We start from the raw sequence: 25094 nt of genomic DNA on the forward strand, positions 1-25094 counted from the left end.
AAAAATAAATAAAATAACTAACTTTCCTTAATGTTCAGTATTCCTAGCCATCAGGGAAATACAAATTAAAACTCCTTTGAGATTTCATTTTCTCACAGAATGACTAAGATAAAAAAAAAAAGCAAACAAACAAAACACCCAGCAAAGCAAAAATAAATGACAACCAAGACTGTGGGTGTGGAAAAAGGGGAACAATTACTGTTGGTGGGCATGCAAACTGGTGTAGCCAATATGTAAGTAAGCATGGCGGCCCCTCAAATGACTGGAAATAGAGCCACCGCACAATCCAGCTGTAACACTCAGCATATTTGCAAAGATCTTCATAGAACTTCTTGTGCATTCATTTTCATGGCTGTTTAATTCACAATTGCTAAGAAATGGAAGCAACCTAGATGTCCATCAGCACCACAAGAGTGTGAACCCTGTCCCCCAGCAATAAACTGCCTATAGCTCCTCAGGGACGACCGAAGCCTTTATGAGCCCCTCCCTCATCCATGATGGAATGCTGATGGCCGGTCATGTATGTGTGGGTAGTCACTGCTGCCATGAGTTCACAGGTGTGTCAGCCACGCCACGTTCAGAAGACAGCATTTCACAGTATTTCCCATCCTCCGACTCAATGTTCTTTTTATTCCTTCTTCTGGAATGTTCCTTGAGCCTGAGGGGATGATGTGGGTGTCCCAGACTGAGCATGCGTTAGTCTCTAAAATTTTCCTGTTGCTCACCGTAGACCGAAGCGACTCTGATCAAGACTGAGAGCAGCAGTAATCTATGGCATAAAAATAAATACACAGAAGGTAGCTTGACACCTTGTTGACACACTTAGCAAAGCAACGGTATAGGAAATAACTTCCCCTTCTGCCCTAGAGTGGATGACCTCCCTAGCATAGGCTTTTGACCCGGTTTACAGTTAATTTCCTGTGAGTGGGCCTCAAAATCAATCTTAAAGTGGTTTATAGTCATACCACTCTGGTTATCAGTGGGCACACACGGCCTGGCAGCTGGGTTTGCAGCTAAGTAAAACTGTTCATGACGTCTTCTCAGCAATCTGCACAATGCCTTCTTGACCGAGCCTCCAAGGAGGAAGCTTCCAGTTCCATGTCTGTAACATGAGGGCCAGCTTGTTGGGGTTTCTGTCCCGTCCAGTACCCCAACAAGCCAGCAAGTCCCAAGGAAAATCACACGGAGTCTACATCAGGTTATAAACTGATTGGCTCATTAGGTCAGGCTTCTTGTTAACTCTTATAACTTATTTTAACCCATTATTCTCATCTATGTTAGCCATAATGGCTCCGTACCTTTTTCAGCTGGGCAGGTTACATGCTGTCTCTTCGGTGGTCTGCGCAGGAGTGGCTGAGAGAGCTTCTGCTTCCAGAATATCCCCGGTCTTTTTGCTCCACCCCTACTTCCTGACTGGCTTTCCCGCCTATATTGCCTGCCTGGCCAATCAGTGTTTTATTAAAATACAATTGACACAATACAGACAATTCTCCCGCATCACATGCCAGTTTACTTTCTCTATCTCCTGCCCCCAAAGTGTCTGATGTCTTCAGCAACAGTCTTCCCATCTAGTTTCCGTGAACGATAAAGAGTAATGATAATGACTTGTACTGTTTTGGGGGGCCGGTTAGTTTTTAATCATTGACTGGTTAATGGTTAGGTTTGGTATCATGTAGAAATCTTTTTTTTTAATTAATTAATTAATTTATTATTATGTATACAATGTTCTGTCTACATGTGTGCCTACAGGCCAGAAGAGGGCACCAGACCTCATTACAGATGGTTGTGAGCCACCATGTGGTTGCTGGGAATTGAACTCAGGACCTTTGGAAGAGCAGGCAATGCTCTTAACCGCTGAGCCATCTCTCCAGCCCCCTCATGTAGAAATCTTTTAGAAAGATTTCTATTTTGTATGTGTCTGTTTGCGTGAGTGTAGGCTACATTTGTGCATGTGGCCTACAGAAACCAGAAGAGCATGTTGAATCCCCCAGAGCTGGAATTACAGGCAGCTGTGAAGAACCTGATGCGGGTGCTGGGTACCAAACTTTGGTCCTTTGCAAGAGCAACAAATCTTTGTTTAGTTTGGTTTTGTTTGGGAGGAGGGGGGCTGAGTTCGTTTTTTGGTTGGTTTGTTTTTTGGTTGGTTGGTTAGTTTGGTTTGGTTTTTGGGGAGGGGGTGATTTTTTTGAGACAGGGTTTCTCTAAGCAATAGTCCTGGTTTTCCTGGAACTCGCTGTGGAGACCAAGCTGGCCTTGAACTCACAGAGATCCCCTGACTCCCAAGGGCTGGAATTAAAGGCTTGAGCCACCACTCAGCAAGTGTTCTTACCCACAAGTCATCTCTTCAGCCTTCCTTTATCCATCTCTGAAGTGATGAGTTTTACCTTGACTTTGAACTTGAACAATTAGAGTCATGTTCTCATACATCTATTAGTACTTTGGAAGTGCTGTGTTCTTTTTGGAAACAAAACAGAACTGTGACTTCCAATCATGACTACAAGAGAAAATGTACAGAGACTCAAGTCAGTGCTTCTGATGCAATGAAAAGAACCCTCGGGTCCAGGTCAACTAACCTCATCTATGTGTTTCACAACCTGAGAGACAATGTTTGAGTTCAGATTTTCAAACTTCATTACAGTAAGTAATGAAGACATACTTATTATGTCTAGAGGCATTCCACTGTATAAACAGCATTCTCGATGACCCTGATACGGGTAGACTCTGGCCACACTTTGAACAACGGTAGCCTAAAAAGAAGCACTTATAAACTAGCCTAGCTCATGCCAGAGAGTGTGTGTCTGTGCTTCTTTTTTGAGACAGACTCTTGGTATGCTGTCTAGCGAGAGCCTGAGGCGCTTTCCAGGCTCTTTCTACTTCTGATCTACCAAGATGGGAAGAATCCCAGTAGCACCTCCCTGCTGCCCTGAACCCCACCATGCCGGCAAAATCGTGATGGTGGACTGCAAACTCTTAAACCATTAGACCAAACAAATCCTCCCTCTCTTAAAAACTACCTCTCACCATCTTAACTACTTCTAAAGTTCCACTTCTTCCAGAAACCCTCCCACAATGCTTCTCTACCAATTTCCAGGTTACACTCTAAGCCCAAGCTTAAATACTGCGTTCCCTCTGAAGCCTTTCCGATGTTTTAGGAAACCAGCTATATCTGGAGTGACTTCATGTTCATGATTGCTGCTACACTGGATTTATTTTTCTAGGAAAAGGGACCATGATTCATCCATTTCATATCTCCAGCATCATTACTAATGTAGAGAAATGTCAGATTATCATACCCACGATAGACTGAATTGGTAGTATTATTGGTCATCAAGTTATGACAGACATGGGCTGGATTTGCACCTCAAATGTTTTGGTTTTTATGTTCAAAATTCCTTTTTTGTTTGTTTTAGTTTTTGAGACAGGATTTCTCTGTGTAGACCTGGCTGTCCTGGAATTTGCTCTGTAGACCAGGCTGGCCTCGAACTCAAAGATCCTCCTGCCTCTGCCTCCCAAGTGCTGGGATTAAAGGCGTGCACCACCACCTTTCTGGCATATAATCATCATAAATAAAACTCTTCCAATCCACTTAGAATGGAGAGGGGGGAGCTCCCAGAAGAAGAAAGTCTGAGAATGTAGGTGTCTTCTCTATGATTTAAGGTATATAGACGGATAAAAACTTCACCTCTAAATGAATTCTGTTCTGAATTAGAAAATTATTTGTTTACTTGGTTTTACCTGGCAGAGAGAAAACTGTCCAGTGGCACTTGTTAAAGGAGACTTTCCTGGACCATCCTGATAGGTGTAGGCACCACTTCCACTACTATGGAAGTTAAAAATGGGGAATGATACTGGGCTTAACTCTGTGTCTGTCCAAAGGACGTTGGCGTTTACTGCAGAGAAGGAAGTTGGGGACTTGAGTGTGTTTCTGGAGCTTATGTGTTGGGATGTAATCCCAGCGAAAGTGCTTCTGGGAGGTGGGGTCTTCAGCAGATCATTAGGTCACAGGGGGGAAGGAGTCTGCCCTCATGAAAGAGTTAAGGTAGAATATGAGTTTAAAATGTGTTACATTTGTTTATGCCATGGAACATTTGTTTAATGATGCAAAGATGTGTTGCATTCCTTTTTGTTGCATTTGTTTAATTCAAAGAAGCTGTGATTCTTTTCCTGCAGAAGAAAAGACCAAGGTAGTCGGATAACACCTGAGGCATGATGGAGAATGAGACTCCTGACCACCTATGATGGAGGCGGCGGGGGGAGGGGAGGCTTCTTACTAAACTACTTTAGCAGGATTATCTGCTAAAATGGGGTTTGATGAAGAAGTACACAGATGGACCTAGGAGAAAGTTCGGAAGTCTAAAATTTGATCAAACGAAGAAACTTTGTTACACCCCAGTCTGTGGCTCATTGTTTAAATGTTGCTCAAGCATTACAAATCAGAATAAATTCTTGTGGACATTTATTGATTATCAACCAAGAGGTAAGTGCTTATTTATTTATCCTTAGGATTTTAATTCCTTTTAAGCCTAATAATAGGAATATATACATCTGTCATTGGTGGCAGAAACTTGCTTGTTCTGGGATTTCTCTTTTGAAGTCATGCCAAAAGAGAACCAGTTAGTAGAAATACGTTGTCTCTATAAATAAGTTTAAACGGGAGTTCCATTACTGAATATTTTATACAGCATAATTAAGTTTAAATAATGTTGCATTTATATAAAACATTTATATAATAACATTTATATTAAACGTGACCCATTTCCCCCAGTGAGGCCCTGTTTCCTAAAGGTTCCACAATATCCCCAAATAGCACAACTATATGGGAAACATGTTCAGAACATAAGCCCTCAGAACACACTTCAGAGTCAAACCAATTTGGTATTTTTGCTATTATCTGGTTCGATCTTAAATATAAATACAAATCTTTGTGCTTGCACACACACACAGTTTTCTGTTATTTTTTGTTGTTGTTGTTTTGAGATATGTCTCACTCTGCAACCTCAAATGACTAGGAACTTACCATGTGGTCCAGGCTGGCCTCACACTCATGAGAATCCTCCTGCCTTATTCTCCTGAGTACCAGGATTTACCGGTATCAGTCACCATGCCCTGGTAGGTGTGTGTCTGAGTGACTGTGTGTATGCGGGTGCATGTGCCTGTTCTCACAGAGAGGCCAGAAGACACTGTTGGAGTCTTTCTATATCTCGTTGCTTATTCCTTTGAGGCAGGGTCCCTCCTTTAACTGCTACTCATGTTTCCTCAGCTAGACTGAAACCCCAGTGATCCACTGAGCTCCATTCCCTTTGAGAGTAGGGTTGTAGTGTGTACAGGATGCCTGGCTTATTGTCTGCGTACTCAAATTCCTGTCCTCTTGATTATGCAGCAAGTACTCCTAACCACCTCTCCAGTCCCATAATATCTATTTTTATTTTAATTAACTAATTAATCAAAATGTTGGGACAGGGTCTTTCTGTAGCCCTGGCTGTCGAAGAACTCACAGAGATCTACCTGCCTTTGCCTCTTTTTTTGGGGACTTAAAGCGTGGCCTAGTTAAACTGCCTGGCCCTAGTTTTATTTTTTGTTAGTTTTACTCATTATGATTTTTTTTCAGGGATGATAGTTCAAATTTGGGATAACTTTAATTTAGAAGTTGAAAATACAAAACTGAGTCTCAAAGAAAAGATATTTGCCTAAAGCTTTTATAGTCTAAGTAGTGGGTCCAACGACAGGGTAATAGAGTATTGGACTGAGGGTCTGTCAGTCATTTGATGACGAGCAATTCTGGATCCGTTCATGTTGAGACTCGTACTCTTTCCTTGAGGGGTGGGCTGGGGGAATGGCAGCACCTTTGCAGTGTTCTCCTGGTTTCTCAGGAACTAGCCTCTCAGAGTTGACCCAATTGGAAGTATTTTAATAACCTTCCTAATTCTGAAAATAACCACACACATAGGGAGAGTTCATCTTGCACTGCCAATGTACCATTAGGTTTTGTTGTCTGCTTCTTTTTCAAGCTGGGAGAAACGCGGAAATCTGATAGCTTAATGCTCTTATTGTAATAGAACTTGCGGAATAGTAGGGTAACAATTTATTCACAAATTAAAAACAGTCTGAAAATATGTACACATATGTCAATTCGGACCTTTGTTGTATCTCCGAAAAGGCCACCATGTTGATGTCAGCCCAGTCCCAGTCTCCACTGCTAATCTGGGCGATAGTATGAGTCTTTCCCTAGAAAAATGTTTATGCACGGAGAGGCACGGTATTTCATAACAAACACAGTGGGGATGGTTTTCTGGGAGGACCACTTCCTTCAGAGATTGAGCTTTTGCCAGGCATTGCAACCAAGTTAAAAGTTAACTTTTGAGACCATTTAAAACTATGTACTCAATCCGTTTCCCCCCTGCGGATCCAAGTTGTTTAACTGGCCTTTCAGAAAACAATGTAACCAGCCTTGGATGTTTGGACATACCAGGTTTTACAACCTAACAGCTTTTACAACCTAAACTAAACTCTTAGCTTTAACTATGTATTTACTCTGACATGTCCGGACCCAGAATAAGGGTGTACGTGTGTGCAAGTGTGGTTTTTGCACATGTGTGTTGTGGCAATCATTTACTGAAAGTGGTCAATAGGTTGAAAACAATCTTAAAGTAAGCAAAATCCACCATAAATTTTGGAACCATCATGTGACTCTAGGTTGATAACCTTTTTTGAATCTGTGAGTGCAATTCTGGGTCAGTAGGAGTCAGTCCCTTGTAAAACTCTGTTAAATTTTTTTCTGCGAAAAAAATCCGCATTATTTCCTCATACTGTGTTTTCTGAACTATTCAATAATCACAGAAGAAAATTCTTGGTTAGGGCCAGACAGCAAGGCAGGCCCCACCTACCACAGACAGACTTCAGACAGACCAAATAGATGAGAAAGGCACACATCACAGACAACAGAGACAGGAGGGTGACACCGTGGAAATCGAAACGGAGAATTCAAATTTGTGCTCACTGTTGTTCTAAACTATCCCAAGACAAAGAGTCTTTTTTCTTTCTTTAATGTGGCATCGGTACCCTACACTTTTGATGATGCTATTTGCCTGGGGATCTTTACATCTTTTACATCATCATATGGCCTATTTGTACACAGTGACTCTAAAATACATGGAAACGTTTTCTTAAATTGGGTCACAATTTCCATTGTGCTAAGGTTCTTCTAGATAGTCTAGGAGCCATACTTCCTCTGCTTGCACGGTCACAGAGGCCACTCCTTAGTCACCGGGGCCAAAGCTCATATCCAGGCAGTGCCTTCACCCCAATCTCAGGCTACCTTTCGCTTTTATTTTATACTTTCTTTTTCAACTTTTGTTGCTGGGCATCAAGTCTGTGTGCTAAGCAACTGCTAGACCACTGAGTGGTCCTCCCAGCCCCACACCCTTTCCACACTCACTTCTTGGCCTTGCAGCTGTCTGCTTTAATCAGTCATAAAAACCGATACTGGGTGGTGGCAATGCACGCCTTTAACTCCAGCAATCTGGAGGCAGATGCAAATGGATCTCAGTGAGTTCAAGACCAGCGTCATCTACGGAGCGAGTTCCAGGACAGCTAAGACTGTTACACAGAGAAACCCTGTCTTGAAACAACAACAACCACCACCACCACAACAACAACGAAATCTACTACTACCACCATCACTACCACCACCATCGAAAAACGAGAAACAAAACAAAAACAAACAAAACCAAAACAGTAGCTGCTGTTCTAGGCGACGAATAAGAAGATTAATGAAATGACAGTCTCAAAGGACAGAAAGACGATGAAAGATACATCTGCAAATGCATAATTTTAGGTGTGGATTTATGTGCCAAAAGAAAATATAGAGGAGGGCAGAGGTTAGAGAAAAGAGAAAAGAAAGCAGCTGGGATGGTCAGTCAAGGAAGCTCCCACCTCTGCAGGGTAACATCAGAGCAGGGGTCCAAACAACCATGAAGAAGGGGCCCCTGGGTGTATTTGAAAGAAAATGGCTCTGGACGATAGAAAACCCGAGTAAGCAATCCTGTAACAGGAGCGTGCGTGCACCCTAGTAGAAAGACTCCCGCCTCGGACTCCCCAATATACCTCATAGTCTTATTTCTGGAGACCCTGCTTCCTGGATCCCACACCCCAGTTTCCTCTAGCTTATATCACCTTCCCTTCCTCTCATGGTGGCGTACTGCAGAAAGCGAGCCAATGCGTTTCTTTACAATGCTGCCACTTGTGATCGAAGGAACAGTAAGAAAAAGGAAAACGAAGGAACCCCACCAATAACCATGCCTTTTTAAAGCATTCATGTCGTATATATGAACAGGCAAATTCATTGATACCTCCTGCCTGTATCGTTTCAGTGCCTCCTAAAATGTGTTCTTGCCATCGTCCCTACTCTTCCATCTGTCCTCTGCATGGACACCAGAGCTATCTTCATAAATGCCGGCTGAGCCTGGTACTGTGTGGCTCCAGCTCTCCAGTGATTCTCATGTGACAGCCTCACGGGGCCTTGGGTACCCACTGCCATCTTTCTGATGTCATCTTATACCATTCGTTCTGCTTTTTGCCGCTTGCTGTTTTCGGTACCCAGACATCTCTCACACTGAGGCCATCTGCTCTGGAAACGAGTCTGTCATCCTAATCCATCCCCTCCCCCAGCAGCTTGCTGGACTCTCCCCCCTTCCAGTAGCTGCTCAGACTTTGTTCCCTCTTGAGCTCAACAGTGACCCCGCCAGTTAAACTGGAAGCCCCTGACTACCCCTTCCCCATCATCCAGAAATCCTCATAAACTGCTATTTTCCTTTCTTCTATAGCATTTATCACTTCTTATCATACTTTTGAACTTGATGCTGTGTCTTCATTATCTGCCTTCCTCCTTTTAAGCATAAATCCCCTGAGGGCTTGGATCATTGCATTTTTATTCATGGATACATTACATTCTGAGTCGGAAGAACAATGCTTAGCCATGCATAATAAATTGATTGACTACATTAATCAATATACTTATAAACACCAAGATTGCTTTAAGTCTGCTTTCTTCTCTTTACTGACCATGAGGAGGCATTATCCATTCCTTAAGGCTTTGCACATTATAAGTACTTAGCAAATTAAGTAAACGATTGGCCTTTCTGCTTAATGCAAAAAGTTTAGAAATAAATGTGCGCAGGTAAAATACTGAGATACACTGGTAAGCTCAAAGGGTTACTCCAGCAGAAGCCAGAGCATTTGTTCAGCCTGCACTTAAAAGTGGTGATTTGGTTTGCAAGACCACTTTGGCAAGAGTTTTCAGGACCACGGTTCAGGTACCTTCCTTCCTTCTCTTCTAACAGATGAGAACAGTGGATCCTCAAGGTCTGTGGGGTTCACTATCTTCTAGGTCTTGGGATCATAGATGAGGATGGTAAGGGCAGGTTGATTGCCTTCTCTTTCAGATAACCTCCCATGTCTAATGAGATGCTAACGAAAGCAGACTTCAGAGGTACCTGAAACCCTCTCTGTTGGCACCCATAGCTGCCCCCTACTCAGATGCACGGGAGATTCGGGCTTTGTTTGGCGGCCTTTGTTTGGCACTTTCTTGTCCTGTTCTGAAATAGAGAAATCTGCCGTATGTGAGCAGGATGGCCCTTGAGTCTGTGGATCCACAAATCTTCAGCCACCACACCCTTCCCAGATCTGAAACTTACTGGCTCCTCAGGTTTGGAGGCTTAGTTCCCATTTGGACTCAATTCACCTGTAAAAAGACGCAGGCTAAAAGAATGGATACGAAAATAGAATTCAACCTTCTGCTGTATACAAGAAACACACCTCAACCTCAAAGACAGACACTACCTCAGAAAAGGACTGGGAAAAGGTTTTCTAATCAAATGGACCTAAGAAACAAGCAAGTGTAACTATTCTACTATCTAACAAAATAGATTTCAAACTAAAATAAATCAGAAGAGATGGAGAAAGACACTTTATATTCATAACAGGAACAATCCATTAAGATGAAGTCTCAATCCTGAACATCTATGCCCCTAATACAAGAGCACCCACATATGTAAAAGATATATTATTAAAACTTAAATTGCACATCAAACCCCACACACTAATAGTAGGAAACTTCAACACTCCACTCTCACCAATGGACAGGTCAATCACCACTATCATCTAATCCCAGACCATGCTCCAAAATGGAGCAATATTGCCCACATATGACAAGATATAGGATGCTCATGACAAAATGACAGAAATAAAAGTCCACTGCTCTGGGGTTGGGAAGAGAATACTCAGCAGGTGAAATGCTTTATCTCTTAAGCACGAAGGATCTGAGCTTAATCTCCTGAACCTACATAAAAAGCAGGCTTAGTGGTGGGAGCTAATTTCAGAGCTGGGGAGATCTAGAGAGGCAAAGGTCCACGTTCTATTTAGAGACCCTGTCGGAAGAAACAAGGAGGCCAGCTGCTAAGGAACAACACCTAAGGTTAACTTCTAGCCTCGAACATGCCTGGCACCAGTACGTACAGTTGTACCCATACAAACGTGTAAAGACACCTGGGCAGCACGCGCGCACAAGCACCCCCCCCCCCACTCACTCAAGCACGCACGTAACTCCATCATCCTCAAATTCTTCTTGTAATAGAAGCTGTCCTAGTACCCATCTTAGCCATTTTAGCCTGAAACTCAGAGCAGAAGCAGGGGAGACAGAGGTCAGCACGAGGGTGGTAGGACTACCGAGGGGCTACCTAAATAGGTAGCGGGGAGCCTGAGAGGCTGTGAGCAGGAAGGTCCAGGTATGTTTTCTGAGAAATGCGCCTCTTTCATGAAGCAAGTTGGATAAATAGTCCTTGTTGCTCTGATTGTGGAGCAGCGGCACTGGGGTAGTCTTGAGAACTTTGTAGAAATGCAGAATATCTGATCCCACTTCTGCATCAGAATCGGCATTTCAACACGGCCCCGTGTGAGAGGCCTGGCTTTCCTAGGTTCTAAGGGCTCTTTAAACAAGGGAGAAGCCTGAGTCCTAAGTACCCAGTCCCTAGATCAGCAAGGACACAGATAGCCTGGGAAACGGGAAAGGGGCGGAGCCCCAGAGCCAGAGCGGCAGAGTCCAACCAACCAGCTGCTTGTCACCCATCTCCATTATACATCTGGGTACCTGTCCTCATTTTCTTGGAGAATCCCTTTCTACGGCTCCGGAAACTCGGTCTGCTTAGCCTGCGACGTCCTCTAAACCAGACTAAAAATCAGGGCGGTCGGCGGACGCCAGGCTCCTTCCCCGGCCCTGGAGCCCCGCCCCCACTGCCTCGCTGGGGGCGGAGAAACGTTAAGCCCCGCCCTTCCGAGCCACCCGGAAGTGACGTCATGCCGGACCGGGCTGGTCTTTCGGTGCTCTTCCCCCTCCCGTGCTCTTCCTTCCCAATCCCTTCCCTCCCTTCTTCCCCCTTTACTCCTCCGTCTCGGGGTTCTGCGGCCTCGGGAGCGGCGGAGGAGATGGAGTAAGCGTTCGGTGGCGGCCAGGCGCGCGGTACGAGCGGTCACAGCCCGGAGGCCTTGAGGGAGCCGGCGAGAGGGTGGAGGGGGGCGGACGGGTCCCAGCACCGCCCCTCCAGGTAGCCGGCTGCGAGGTGAGTGAGTGACCGGCCAGTCGAGGGCACCGGGTGACCAGGGTCTGCGACCAGCAAGTGGGCGACGGCCCTCCTCGAGCCTGGCGGCTGGCGACTGTTGCCTGGTGACGGGCCGGGTCGAGCGGGCCGGCGGTGGGTGGCCTGGGGAGCCAGCCTCAGGTAGCGACGAGCGGGAGGGAGCGGATCTCTGAGGCCGGTGACTCCAGGCGAGGCCTTCGGGCTACGGGAGACTCGCTGCCCAGTGAGTTTCCCGAGAGGGAGCAGGGGCTCGGATTTCCGCGGTGGAGATCGCGGTATCCTTTTGGGAAATTGGACTCCGCACCGGGACTGGTGAGACAGCCCTCCCGCGTCTTGTTTCTGAGACCTGGGGTCACCAACTAAGGCCCCTGAACTCCGGTCGCCCTTCGCGGACGGTAGTTGTCTTTCAAGACTGGACGGTTATTGTGTGTGAGATGGGTGGGGCAGATAAGGTTTGTGAGAATAAAATCCCCTTGGGGTCTCCAGTGCGCTTGTTTGTTTAAACTACAAAGAGAGGAGAAGGTTTAGCCAGATAAAGCTTTCAGAAACTTCGTGGCCTTCAACTGGACACATTGCTTGTGCTCCGTAATTCAGGGCACCACTGGTATCAAATCTACCTCTCTAACAGGACTGATGAGACTCCCGTGCAGCGACTTAAAAGTGATTTGATGGTGAGTTCCAGCTGGAGTTTTCACACATCAGATCCAGGGATTGCATGGTGACACTTTAAAAAGCTGTATTTAAGTTTTCTAGTTAGTAAGCCTCTGTTGCAAGTCAGTCAGCCATTATAGACCCTGAGCCTGTCTGGTGATTGTTTCAAAGATTCCTTTTCAACTTTGAAGGCTTTTCCCCCCTTTTATAAAGGTTGGAGAAGAAGGGGGTGTGTGAAGGAAAGGAGCTCAGTTGAAGATCTGGGGCTTTATTCTGTTCAGATATACCTTACATGCGAAAATTACTCATTTTGTCTCTAAGACCGAAAACAGCTGATACAGATGTGTTGTAATTTCACACAGTAGGACATTGTCATACAAATCCATTCTGTATTTGGAAATTCTATTATGTTGACATAATTGAAATTTACTATCTATCCTCTCAAGGAAAAAAATCGGGTCCTCTTTCTGTGTTTCCATCCCTTTCTATAGGAGTTGAAACTTGTTGAGTTTCTGCCGTGCCTCCTCCTCCATTTCTTATGAAATCCTATTGATTTTGCCTTTTAAATATTTCTTGCGTCCTGATTTTCTTTATCTTCAGCATTACCTTCTCGTTCCAGCCACCGTTTTTTTCTCTACCGCTTCATTAAGTCTCTCGCATCTAGAGTTGTTAACTCCCAGAGTTTCTAGTCTAGAATTGATATTTTCAAAATAAAGATCCGGTCATTGGTTCTTCTTCTCATTGGTTCTAGGATGAATTGAACATTTTAGCCCGCTCTGTAGAGCCCTGCTCAGTTGTCCCCTCTGTATGCTCCTTCAGCTTCATCTCTCCAGGGCTTTTGGCATTCCTTTCCTCCCCTTGCCCCCGAGTCTACTGTCTTCTTTCTGTTCCTCCTTCAGGTACATGGCTATGGGTTATGCTTCCTGGAAGTGTCCACGAGAGTCTGGAAATGCTCTTCTTTCCTTTGCTTCTTGTTAATGCTTGTTTATCATACTGTTCACTTCCGACTTGTTTGATCAGGGTAACTTCCCCTCATTAGGTGTTCTCAGAACGCCACTGCAGGTTGTAGCTGTGTCCCTCATCTCCTGATACTGGGTAAATGTTTAAGTGACTGAATTCGTTGAGTGCTTATCAAATGCCCTAGAAATGTACTAAGTATTCTAGATGTATCCATCATCTTTAATTCCTACAGCAATCGCTTGGAAGTCTGGGTGACTTCCCCTCCCTTTTTGTAGGTTAGAAATTATGTTAGGTAGACTAATGTATTAGTTGGGGCTCTCTTAAAATAGATAGAACCACAGTCTATTAAAGAGGACTGTTAGGTTGGCTTCCACAGTAGAAGCGGGTCAGGCCATCATTGGCCCTCTGCATGCTGGAGTGGCTCACCTGGTAGCTGTTCGGTCCCAAGGCCACCTGTCTCCGTAGGCCCAGTCTGATGTAGAAGGTTTGGCGTATTCCTGGAGAGCTGCTTGTCTTCAGTCTGTGTTGGGAGGCTGAAGAAGCTGGGTTCTGCTGTCAGCAAGGACAGCAACAGCAGTGACAGCAGCAGGGTAGAGTCAGTCCCCTGCAAGGACTGAGCGCAGGCAGGTGGAAGTCCTCACATCTCTATCAGGGCTGCCCCTGGAAGGAGTTGCCTACTCTAGGGGGCAGTCTTCATCCCTCAGTTAATTCTTCCAAGAAAGCGCCCCCCCCTACCAAAGGTGTGTCCCTTAGTTGATCCCAGCCCCAGCCGTGTTGACAAGCAGTAGTGACCATTGCACAGATATGAGGACTGGACTGCAGTGTCCTTGCTGTTGGGTAGCGTACGCATAAAGCACCCAATTCTTGGACACTGACTGCAGTGCACGCATAGCGGTTCACAGATTCTGTCCTTAGGTCAGGACGGTCCATAGGCCTGTGGTTTCCCAGCCAGGAAGCTTTGTCTCGTGCAGCTCGTGTTTCGTGAGTTCATTTTCACATGTTGGGCTCAGCTACACTTGGATTTCCCTTTCGTTCCTTCTGTTTTCTTCTCTTCCCTTCTCCTTCTTTCCCTCCCTCCCTTCCTGTCTTCTCTATGTTGCTTCCCTTCTTCCCCTTCCTTTCCTTTTTTCTTCCCTCTCTGTCCCCCCATCCTCTTTTAAGTTTATGCATCATTTTTTTTTAAATTGCATTTATTTGATGTGCGCTCGTGAGGGTACTTGTGCTATGGCATGCATGTTGAGGTCAGAGGACAATCCCACAGCAGGGCCTTTTCTTCCACCATGGGGTCCTAGGGTGGAACTTGGGTCATCAAGTTTGGCAGTAAGTACTTTTACTTGTTTTGCTATCTTAGCCGCCCTAGGTTTTTAAGTTGGGACTAATGTAGACCAGACTGGCTCTGAGCTTTAACCCCTGTGTAGCTGAGGCGGGTCCTTAACTCCTAATTCTGCCACTGGACATGATGGATTTCTTTCTCATCTCTTCTTCTGTCTGCTCCTCCCCTCTCCTTTTCTTTCTTTTATCTCCTGATACTGTGTAGATGTAAGTATTTTAATTGTCAAATGTATTTTAAGTAACGTTTTTATTATACCTTGGACAAAATGCAAGCTAATGCAAGTTTTTAATATTGGTGGACAATAAATGACTCTAATTATTTGAGATTTAAGAGTTTTTTTGAGCATAAATGTAATTTTACATATTGCATTTTTTGTTTGTATCTAGTGTTCATGATCAATTAATTACCCATGTAACATGCTACCCCCTTTTGCCAGGTATCTGTACAATCTAATATTACGACAGATTCACCTGTTGGTTCCTTTGAACACCAGATGAATGCTGAGCCAGATGGTAGAGTGAAATGGTCGTGAAGCAAGACTGAAGTTGCCTTCACGTGTGTTCACTGAGCTTTCTTTAAGTAGGAGAGATGGTTGAATTCCAGGTGCCTGAGGGAACAGCTCTCATGTGCGGCCTAGCCGCTGCTGGTAGCGGTGGTGTTGCAGCTCTTGACTAGGATAGCCGTAGTTTAAAAGGCAAACAACCAGAAAAGAGGACAATACGAATCCAAACTGAGTTCCTTGTCTGCTAAAAACAGCTGCTATACACGTCGTGGCTTACTGAATGGTTCCCTCCACTCTTGGATTTTGAAACGCGGTGAAGGTGAAGAGAGGGAGCCCCAGCTTTGTCCTGTCCCTTTGTGAAGTCGCTGTTCCTGTGCTCTAAGGAGAACTTGTTTATCTTTGCTTTGATCTCCTCCCTCGCTGCTGTTTCCTTAATTCAACAATTTGAAATGCGAAGTGTAACGAAATTGCATAACATAGGTATTTCATAATTATAAAACACATTTCTACGTAGCTAGCCGTCTGTGTCTCTGTGTCCACAAAGCCTTCCTAGGTGTTCTTAGCTTTTCGCTTTCTAGATTGTTTATCGTCTCTGGATATCGTTGAAGTTCTCCCCAGTCTTCCATGCTCCCAGCCTCCACCCGAGTCTGGCTTCCATTCTGTTCCACGAACTGATTAGTCATCTACTCAATGCCAGGAAGCCTTCTGTGACTTCTTCAGCCCGGTGAGTGCACGCTCATCGCTCTGGGTAATCTGGATTGCTGGTGTCGTCTGCCATATTTTCTTCCTGCCGTTGTCTGAACGGCTTTGTTTCACTCCTCCATCCTCCCCCTTTCGATTCCTGGCCATGCTCCTTAAACATGAGCATCTTCAACACTGCTCTTCCGTCCCTAGTACTGTGCTCTTGTAACACTATCACTTGCCCGAAGAATAAAGCCTTTCTAGTTTGTTTCCCTTTATTTCCCTTCCCTCGGTTTCTTACAAGGATGTCAGGCACAATCAGGGGTTTTCAGTAATAGCAAACTGATTAGTGTCCATGTCTCCCACCTGTGTAATTAGTGCTGCTTCCCTTTGGATGCTCAATAGGTATCTCAGATTTGAACATCAGTTCTGAAACTGTCTTTTTGTTTCATCATAAATATTTTTACCATTTTCAGTGTATATTATAATCTTTTCTGTATCACGTCACACAGTAATCCCTTCTTTAATATTCTGTTCCTTTTTCCTGTTTCCACCTAACAACATTTTTGAGTTCATCTTTTTTTTTTAGGTTTTTAGATTTATTTTTATTTTATGTATATGAGTATTTTTCTGCTTGTGTGTTTAGACGTCATGTGTCTGGTGTCCATGAGGGAGAGAGAAGGGTAGTAGAATCCGGAATTATAGATGGCTGTGAGCTACCATGTGGGTTCTCTGCAAGAGCAGCAAGTGCTCTTTTTTTTTCTCATTTGAAATGAAATGTGAACATTTATGGGGATGCTCAAGAATGAACGACATTATTAGCACTCTCCTCATGTGATAGAGAATACATTTGACCCATGTTGTGGGAGGAAAAGGATAAGGGCCCCAAAGTGGGTGTCAAACAGAAGATCCCACTCCACCAAGGGCAGGGTGTTCCTGATAGCATTGCCTCTGCTCAAAGTTCCAGCCCGGGAATCCTTTACCCCAGCACGAATTGACTTTTGTCTCGTCATTCTTCAGGACCCATCACAGAAGGCCCTGCGCTAAAGCGGCAGGTCCGTCCACTCAGCAGTCTGCTGAAAGGCTCTGCCGTGGGCCTGCGTAGTGATGGGCAGAGCATGCGGTGTAGAGTGGTCTGGCTGGGCTGGAAGGGTGTGGAGGTTGACTTGGAATAGGGTTTTGTATCCTTATACCTTGTCAAAGTCAGCAGCAGGTGATGTTCACAGAGAGCAACTTGGCACAGCAAATAAGTGTTTTTGTCATGCCAACAGCAACGTTTTCTAACTCTTTACAAAATGCAGCATTGCGTTAGGGGCAGTGGGACTATTACCACTTAGATTTTTCAAATCTTTAATAGCAGAAAGTAGGTTATATTTGCATAAGTTTAACTAACAGCAAGCAGAATATGGGCAAATGCTGCCTTACTCCAGTGGTTTCAAATATTTTGCTTATATATTCATTAAATTTTGTATGTTTTTAGGTTGGTGGCATCTGAAGATTCTAAGAGCTGAAATAGTGGAAAAATTTAATTTCTATATTTCTGTGCTTTATTTAATCAAAACCAAGGTGTTTATGTAAATATCACAGAGATGTGCAGGACCTATATATACATACATATATATATATATATGTAGGTTTTTGTGTGTGTGTGGAACTAGAGACTGAACTCAAGGCCTTGGGCATAGGTACAGGTGCTGCCACTCAGCTCTATGTTTAGCCATGCGTTACACAGTTAACAGTGTGATGTTTCTCTTTATCTGGTCTGTTACTGAGCTAGACCACCCTTGTGTGTGTGTGTGTTACTAGGATAGAATAATCTAGGGCCTTCCACATGTTAAATAAGCATTTTGCTTTTGGGATGTATCTGAAACTCTCTTCTTCCATTTTAATTTGAGGTTGGTTCCCACTAAGTTCCCCAGAGTAGCCTTGAACCTGTGCTCCTCTCCCGTAGCCTTCTGGGTAGCTGTGCTTACAGCCTGTGCCTCAAGGCCAGGCTTAAGAACGCTTGATGTCTCCCACAGAGTTGGTGGTGTTTTCTTTTACTTCTGTCCGTTTTGCTGCATCTGTTTCAAAGCTGGCTTGTTGGGTATCTAGACACAATGGATGATGAATTGATTGCTTTGTTACTGTAAAGTGTCCTGTTTGTTTTACAGTCTGTTGTACCTGTATTAGTATACGCTATTTTGTTAAATTCTCACACACCTTTGTATCTTTAGTGCATTTTTCTCTAAGCAGCTTATGGCTGAATCTTCCTTTTTAAGTAGTTTGATATTGCTACCTCTTCATTACAATTTAAAATTTATTTTTCCTGGATGTCTTTATTTCACTTAGATTTTTGATTTTCTCCTAACCTATGTAGTTTGTGGCTATTACTTTTTTCTTTTAAATAAGATTATTTTGTTTTATGTGAGTGTTTTGCCTGAGTGTGTGTATGTACACCATAAACCTGACTGGTGGCCACAGGTTCAGAAGAGATTGTTGGGTCTCTTGGAACTGGAGTTAAGGATGATTGTGAGCCACCAAGTGGGTGCTGGATACTGACCCAGGTCCTCTGGAGGAGCTACAGCCATCTGAGCCATCTCTCTAGCCCCTGTAGACTGTCAGCACTTGACAGACCTCATCCAGTTATCCCGTCCATCCAGGGTTTGTGGTGTGCTGTCTGAGACATGTGCTGTCTTTGCTCTGTCTGTGAGCGACTCTTCTGTGGATACTTTTAAGACTTACTCCCTGGTTTTGAGTTACTCAGTGTGATAGTTTTAGGGATGTTTTTTCTTTGTGTTTGTCCTTTTCTGTGGTTTATGGAATTCCTTGGAACTTTGTATAGTTTGATGAGATTTGAAAAACAACTACATATTATTTTTTGAAATATTTTTTCCATCTTTAAATTTTGACACCACAAGTCTATGCTGTCTGTGTGGTGCTGGAAATTAAGAGGGCAGATTCATTCTTTCTTTTTTCTTTCATTGTAATCAGCTGTAATAGTGATATACAGAATAAAATACATGGGCTAGAAAGGAAACTGAATTTGAAGCAGTTTTTAAGTAGCTTTAAAAAGCTATGCTGAGGACTCTCTCAGTGCTCAAATGAACAGAATCTAATGTGGGGTCTCATGAAGCCTCCAATTGTCTCTGAATTCCTTTTCCTTTATCTTTTTCTTTTTCTCTTTTGAGACAGGATCTCTGTAGCTCTGTAGCCCTCAAGCTCTCAATGTAGACCAGGCTGGCTCAGACTTACAGAGGTCCACCTTCCTCTGCCTCTCAAGTTCTGGGAATACAGGCATTCATTGTCGTGTCCGGCTCTCTCTGAATTCTTCCTCTGACTTTAGGTTAGAAACCTCTATTCTGAAATGTCTAGGCCTATGGATTCTGAACAATTTTCCTCTAACTATAGACACAGGAGTGCTCCAGTCTGAAGTGAATTACCATAGACAGCAGATACCAGTTTTAAATGAGAAGAGTTAAACATAACAATTGCTAATCATTAGCAAAAAGTTACTGATGATTGTTTACTAAACAGTTACTAATAAATGATCATCACAAACACCAAATTATATCAAATCCTCATCAATTTTTAAGCACATTTTATGAGCTCATGCTATCTATTTGTGTGTGGCTTGCAAGAAAGAGGGAGGGAGGAGGTGTGAGTATTATGGAGAAAGTGAGGAGGCCAGCCATGGCCTGCCTGTGGTGGTCAGAGGACAGCCTCAGTTGCTGGTTCTAGTCTCTGTTCACAGTGTGCCAAGTTAGCTGGCCCAGAGCCCCTGGGTATCATCCTATCTCTGTCTCTCCTAGGGGTGCTTGCTCTGGTGTAGCTGTCCTCACATATGAGTTCTTGGTTTACCCATCTCCCTAGCTTTTGTACATTTCTTTCCTGTTTTAATTTTCCCCGCTGCTTTCAACGTTTTGCTGTTCCTGTTCCTGCTCCTCATCATTGCTCTCCTCTTCCTCTTCAGAGACATGTCTCCCTGAGGCCACATCGGCTTCCACGTTCAGTGGCTCTCCTACCCTAGCCTTCCAAGAATGTGTTTTATAGGTGTGAGCCGCAGACATGGATGTTGTTTCCTTTTTTTTTTTTAAGATGATTTCAAATTAATGCTGCTGCTTAAGTTGAGTTTTTGAACTCATAGACTAAAGGGTCCTCCTGACTCAGTGTCGTGGGTAACTGGACTATGGGTACCCATCACTGTACCAAGCACTATGCTGCTTTTAGAATTTGTTCTCAGGTCTTTTCAGGGTGCAGTAGTGACACTAACTTCAGTAGTGTTCTATGTGTGTGCGTGTGTATGGATATAAAAGTTAGGGTTTGTTGCTGAGTAAGGCATTGGGTGCTTTAAGCTTTTTATTTTGTTTTTACCATGATGAGTATGTTCTGGACTAAAATTTCTACTCATAGTTACATTTTTCTGAAGATAAAAAAAGTCAACTTTGATATCGTGTTATTTTAGTCTTTTTGGGAAGGGGTACATTTTTAAAACTTACTATGAATGTGTGCCCAAGTCAAGTAAAAACCATTCAGTTTTTCTGTATCCTTGTGTGTTTCTAGGTAACTTGAACCACCAAGTACTGCAACCATGGAGTCCATGCTGAATAAGCTGAAGAGCACCGTTACAAAAGTGACCGCTGACGTCACAAGTGCCGTCATGGGGAACCCTGTCACTAGGGAGTTTGATGTCGGTCGGCACATTGCCAGTGGCGGCAATGGGCTGGCGTGGAAGATTTTTCACGGCACTAAGAAGTCTACAAAGCAGGTTAGTCACTAATGTAACTTGGAAAAGTAGTGATGCCAGATACTATACTACAGAGTGAATTTGCTTTTCTGTTAAGAAGTTCCTTAGTGGATTTCCCTGGGACACGTTAGCTCAGGCTGTCCTCATCCTCCAGCTGTGTAGTTATGGTTGCCCTTGAACTCGAGTGTCCTGTCTCTACTCACCACGTGGGGACTATAAGAGTAAGCGCCAGTGTTTTTGAATAAATTGTTGGTGTGTCGGTTTGGCGTGTCCAGTTTTGGTGAGTGTGTGTACGGAAGCTGAAGGTCAACGTTGGGATGTCTACTTCAGTCATTCTTTACAGACCTGGTGCTCACGGATTGTCTAGACTGGCTGCCCAGTGATCTCCGGGCACGAATCCGCTTGTCTCCTCCTGGCGGGTATGTTTCTGTGGGTGCTGGGGCTGTAAGACGTAGATCCTCATGTTTGCATAGCAAGCACTTGTGCAAACTCGGAGCCATCGTTCCAGACCTTTAATGGACTCTGTAGGTCTCACTTTGTTTATGGAATGAAAGTAAGTGCTTTTAAATACCTGCTGTATCTCCTGGCTGCAGAGTCATCCTTTGACATATCATCTTGAAATTTGCATCTGTTTGAGTAATAAAGTACCATGTCAGCATACTAGCAGGTAATAGTCAGTGAAGTATTATGTTTTAGGATAAAAATTCTCAGTCTGTAGATTTTGTTTTAATATTTGTCAATAGTTACTGGTGAAATATCCTAGTAAATTTTTGCCAGCTTTAAGTATGCCTTATTTGGTACTTTTGTTGTATAATAGCTCTAGAAAATTGAACATAGGTTTCAGAGGTGCCTAGCAAGGACTTTAACCAGTGAATTGTACTTCAACACAGTTGCTGTTATTTGATCTTTTAGTCTATAGAATTATAGAAAATAGGTTTCTCTAATTTTTTTATTTTGTTTATTCATATTTATTTATTTTGGTGTGTTACTAAACCTGATAGCTTTTAGCACCACCAGAGAGGTACAGTTATGGGATATAGTAAGTTGTATATTTGGTATATTTATTTTATTGTTTTTAAAACTTTTTCAAATTAACTATTTTTAGTGGAGTTGAATGAGTTACATTGAAAAAATTGGCTTAAGAAATGTAAAGGATGATTAATTAATTAGTCAATTAAGTGTATTTGGGAATTGGGGGCTGTGCACATGAATGCATAGACCTTTAGAGGCCAGAGGCCACAGATCCTCTGGAACTGGAGTTACAAGTGCTTGTGAGCCACCTTGTGTGGGTGCTGGAACTGAATTAGGGTCCTCTGGATGAGCAAGCAGTATGTGCTGTCAAACACTGAGCCGTCTCTCCAGCTTGTGTTAAAATTTTGAGAATATGAGTAACGTTCTTTTCACATGTAGAGTTGTGTGTCTGTGGTGGAGGCTGGCATGGATTTGATGGCTCTTTCCTGCTGCCTCGTGGGCCCTGGGGCTGGAAGTCAGACCGTCAGGGTGTTGGCGACTGCCTTCACCCACATCTCACTAGCCAGTTAGTGTTGCAGTTTGTTAGCAGTTTCTATGTTAGCAATTCTAATGTTAGCAGAATTGTCAAGGTTAGAAATATCCAGGTTTAGTCGGCTGGTGGTGGCGCACGCCCTTAATCCCAGGACTTGGGAGGCAGAGACAGGTGGATCTCTGACTATGAGGCCAGTCTGATGGTCTACAGAGCGAGTTCCAGGTCAACCAGGGCTACACAGACAAACCCTGCTTTGAAAAACAAAAGAAAAATCCAGGTTTGAAATTCTGTAGAAATACGATTTTCTTGTTTTTATTGCCCTTTGGTTGGAAATCTATTGAGATCCAAAGTTGATCTTTGTCTTAAATGATGGTTGATTTAAATTGTCAATTTTGAACCTTGTCTTCTCTTTCAGCTAAGTCTGTCTAAAAAGTGAGTGGTGACTAAGTATGGACTAGGTGAGAAATGGTTAATGACACTGTAAAAGGATACCCTGCTATAGCATTAGTAGAGATTGCTTCTGTTGTCATTTTCAGCCATACATTGCTGAATGACTAAGAAATACTGACTTGTTCATTCTACGAATATCACAGTGTGTTATTAATAAACTATGGCAACGTTGAGACTGTCAGTCAGTGTAATGTAGGGGGCATGGTCACGTGCTCAATGACTAACACACTGCTCCACACTGACTATGAATGGTGAAATTCCACACCACACTTACAGAACACATTCCTGTTAAAGCTCTGGAGGTAAATTGGTGTCTTTATGCCTGACCAGAGAGTTGTAGGGGCTGGCACTGATGTCAGAGGTCCACATGTTAAAATACCATGGTAGGTAAGGTGGAGGTTTATACTGTTGGTCATAGAGCAGGAGAGTCAGGCACAAATGCTGGCCACAGCCTGTTGTCGGCTGTTGACTGAAATTGTGAGCTGGCTTCTCCCAAGAGGCTGTTCTGTCCTTAAATGTATTGCTGTGGGAAGTGGGAAGTAACTGGATAAACCAGGGTGCTTGGTGGACATAGTTTTTGTTCTTTTTTAGTTAATGTTTTTCATATACTATTTTGATCATTACCCCCCCCCACCCAGATCCTTTCTACCCACCCAACTTATGTTCCCTGTCTTAAACAACAACAGCAACAAACCCCACAAAAATCAGACAGAATATGCAAAAGACCAATAAAACAAACAAAAACTAAAATAAAGATATAGTTTTGAATTTTTTTCTTTGGTTTTTGCAGCCACATGGTTGTCAACCTGTAGTACTTCTCCCTCAGCCTTGCTAGTGCTGGGATTATTTTGGTGTATGTTGTCATATGGGGTTTAGCAGTTTTTCTGTACCTAGGAATGGTTGGATTGTTCTTGGATGTTGTCTTAGTTGGAGTTTCTATTGCTGTGAAAAGACCATGATCATGATAACACCTATAAAGGAAAGCATTTAATTGGGGTGGCTCACTTAGAGTTCAGAGATTCAGTCTATTATCATGGCAGGAAACAAGGCAACATGTAGACAGACATGGTCTTAGAGAAGGACCTGAGAGTTATTACAACTTGATCCAAAGGCAACAGGAAGTGAACTGAGACACTTGGTGTAGCTTGAGCACATATGAGACCTTAAAAGCCTGTGTCCACAGTGACACATTTCTTCCAACAAGATCACACTCTACCAATCTTATTACAGTTATTCTTTGCAGTTTCAAATATTTGGATGGAGTATATCTAAGTTTTGAAAATTCAGTGAAGTTTTTCTTCCCTCCTAAACTTCAGGCATAGGGTTTATCTCCTTGAGACTCTGCATAGTTCCATAACTGAGTCTCTAGAATTTCATGTTTAGGGTTAAAATGATTATCTGGACATGGGTAGTCTTTTCAAGCATGTTACATACTCTAAAGAGAATATTTGAATATTTGAGAGGTTTTCTGTTCTGGAACAATTTTTTTTATTTCATTGGCGTTTCTGATTTTTGAATTATACTTTAAAAAAACAATAAAGAATGAAATTTTTTGGATCAAACTGTATAAATGAGAAAAGTTTACCATACACATACATCCTTTAAAATTGGTATACTATTGCTTTATGTGTTAGGATTATAACTTCCAAGGCTCCCAATTTAAGTAATTAAAACATGAGATGGTTTTTGTTTTATTTATATATCTAACTTTTACTTAACATTTTAAAATTATATTCAGAGAGAGACTCTGTGTGTGTGTGTGTGTGTGTGTGTGTGTGTGTGTGTGTGTGTGTAAAAGTCAGAGGGAAGCTTGAGGGAATTGACTTTCTCCTTTTACCATGTGGGACTTAGGATTTCAGTCTTGGCAGCAAATGTCTCATCCACTGAGACATCTCTCACTCCACCTCTGCATACTTTCAAGGAGGCAGAGGCAGGTGGATCTCCATGAGTTCAAGGCTAGCCTGATCCAACAGCAAGTTCCAGGATAGCCAGGATCCTTATAGAGAAAGGCTATTTTGAAAACCCTGGGCGGGTGGGGTAATCATTTGAGTTTGAGCAAACATCTTTGCTTGCTCTGAGATGGTTTCACACTTCAGTATATAATTTAGATTTATTCCTTGAACTATTTCATTTTTGGCAGATTTTATCTTTACAGTAAGCAACTAACTTTAAAATTATAAATCAGGTCCTCCTGCCTCAACTTCTGGGGTGCTAGTATTGTAGAATGTTACCACACTTGGCCATTTTTTAAATAATTTTTATAGCCTTTTTTATTTAAAGTTAGGTTAATAAGAAAATAGTGTTATAAAAATATTTTTTTAGTCTATGAGAATTTCATACAATGCATTTTGAATATATTTATTCCCTCAATTCCTCCCATAGCCATCCTCTCCCCCCTCCCATTTTTTCCCTCCCAACTTTGAAATTTTTATTTTCTTTCTCCGTTCAGTCCAGTTTCCCAGCTGGTCTGGGCATGGGGTCTGCCCTGTCTGTGGCTGACCTCCCAGGAGTCACACTTAAAGGAAACTGACTCCCCTGCCTGCAGCTTTCAGTGCCACTGACACCTCAGCGCGTGGCAGGGTTTGATGCCCACTTTCCCCTCCTCCTGCTGTGATTTTGTCTGCCTTAGCTTGCACAGGTCTTGTGCACACTGTCAC

The 25094-nt window shown here is 43.2% G+C and overlaps 1 protein-coding gene and 1 long non-coding RNA gene across 5 annotated transcripts in view; one reads left to right on the forward strand and one right to left on the reverse strand.

Annotated features, from left to right (window-relative positions):
- Positions 1-339: 339 nt before the first annotated feature.
- LOC125389918 (uncharacterized) lies at positions 340-11290 on the reverse strand. Its single transcript, XR_007228570.3, has 2 exons — positions 11144-11290; positions 340-769 (listed from the first exon to the last, which is right to left on the reverse strand). It is a non-coding gene; the product is annotated as an uncharacterized LOC125389918 (long non-coding RNA).
- A 50-nt stretch (positions 11291-11340) lies between these two features.
- Scyl2 (SCY1 like pseudokinase 2) overlaps positions 11341-25094 on the forward strand; it is a 49449-nt gene continuing 35695 nt past the window's right edge. For 2 of the 4 annotated variants that reach the window (XM_048418163.3, XM_048418166.3), the window contains exons 1-2: positions 11342-11612; positions 20300-20504. In XM_048418163.3, the coding sequence (XP_048274120.3) occupies positions 20328-20504 (177 nt within the window). In that variant the 5' untranslated portion in view covers positions 11342-11612; positions 20300-20327. Of the gene's footprint in view, positions 11613-15654; positions 15801-20299; positions 20505-25094 lie in introns of all 4 variants that reach the window. The other 2 variants (XM_048418164.3, XM_048418167.3) reach the window with 2 other exon arrangements.

The sequence above is a fragment of the Myodes glareolus genome, chromosome 26, assembly GCF_982192425.1.
Source record: "Myodes glareolus chromosome 26, mMyoGla1.1, whole genome shotgun sequence".
Classification (NCBI taxonomy): domain Eukaryota; kingdom Metazoa; phylum Chordata; class Mammalia; order Rodentia; family Cricetidae; genus Myodes; species Myodes glareolus.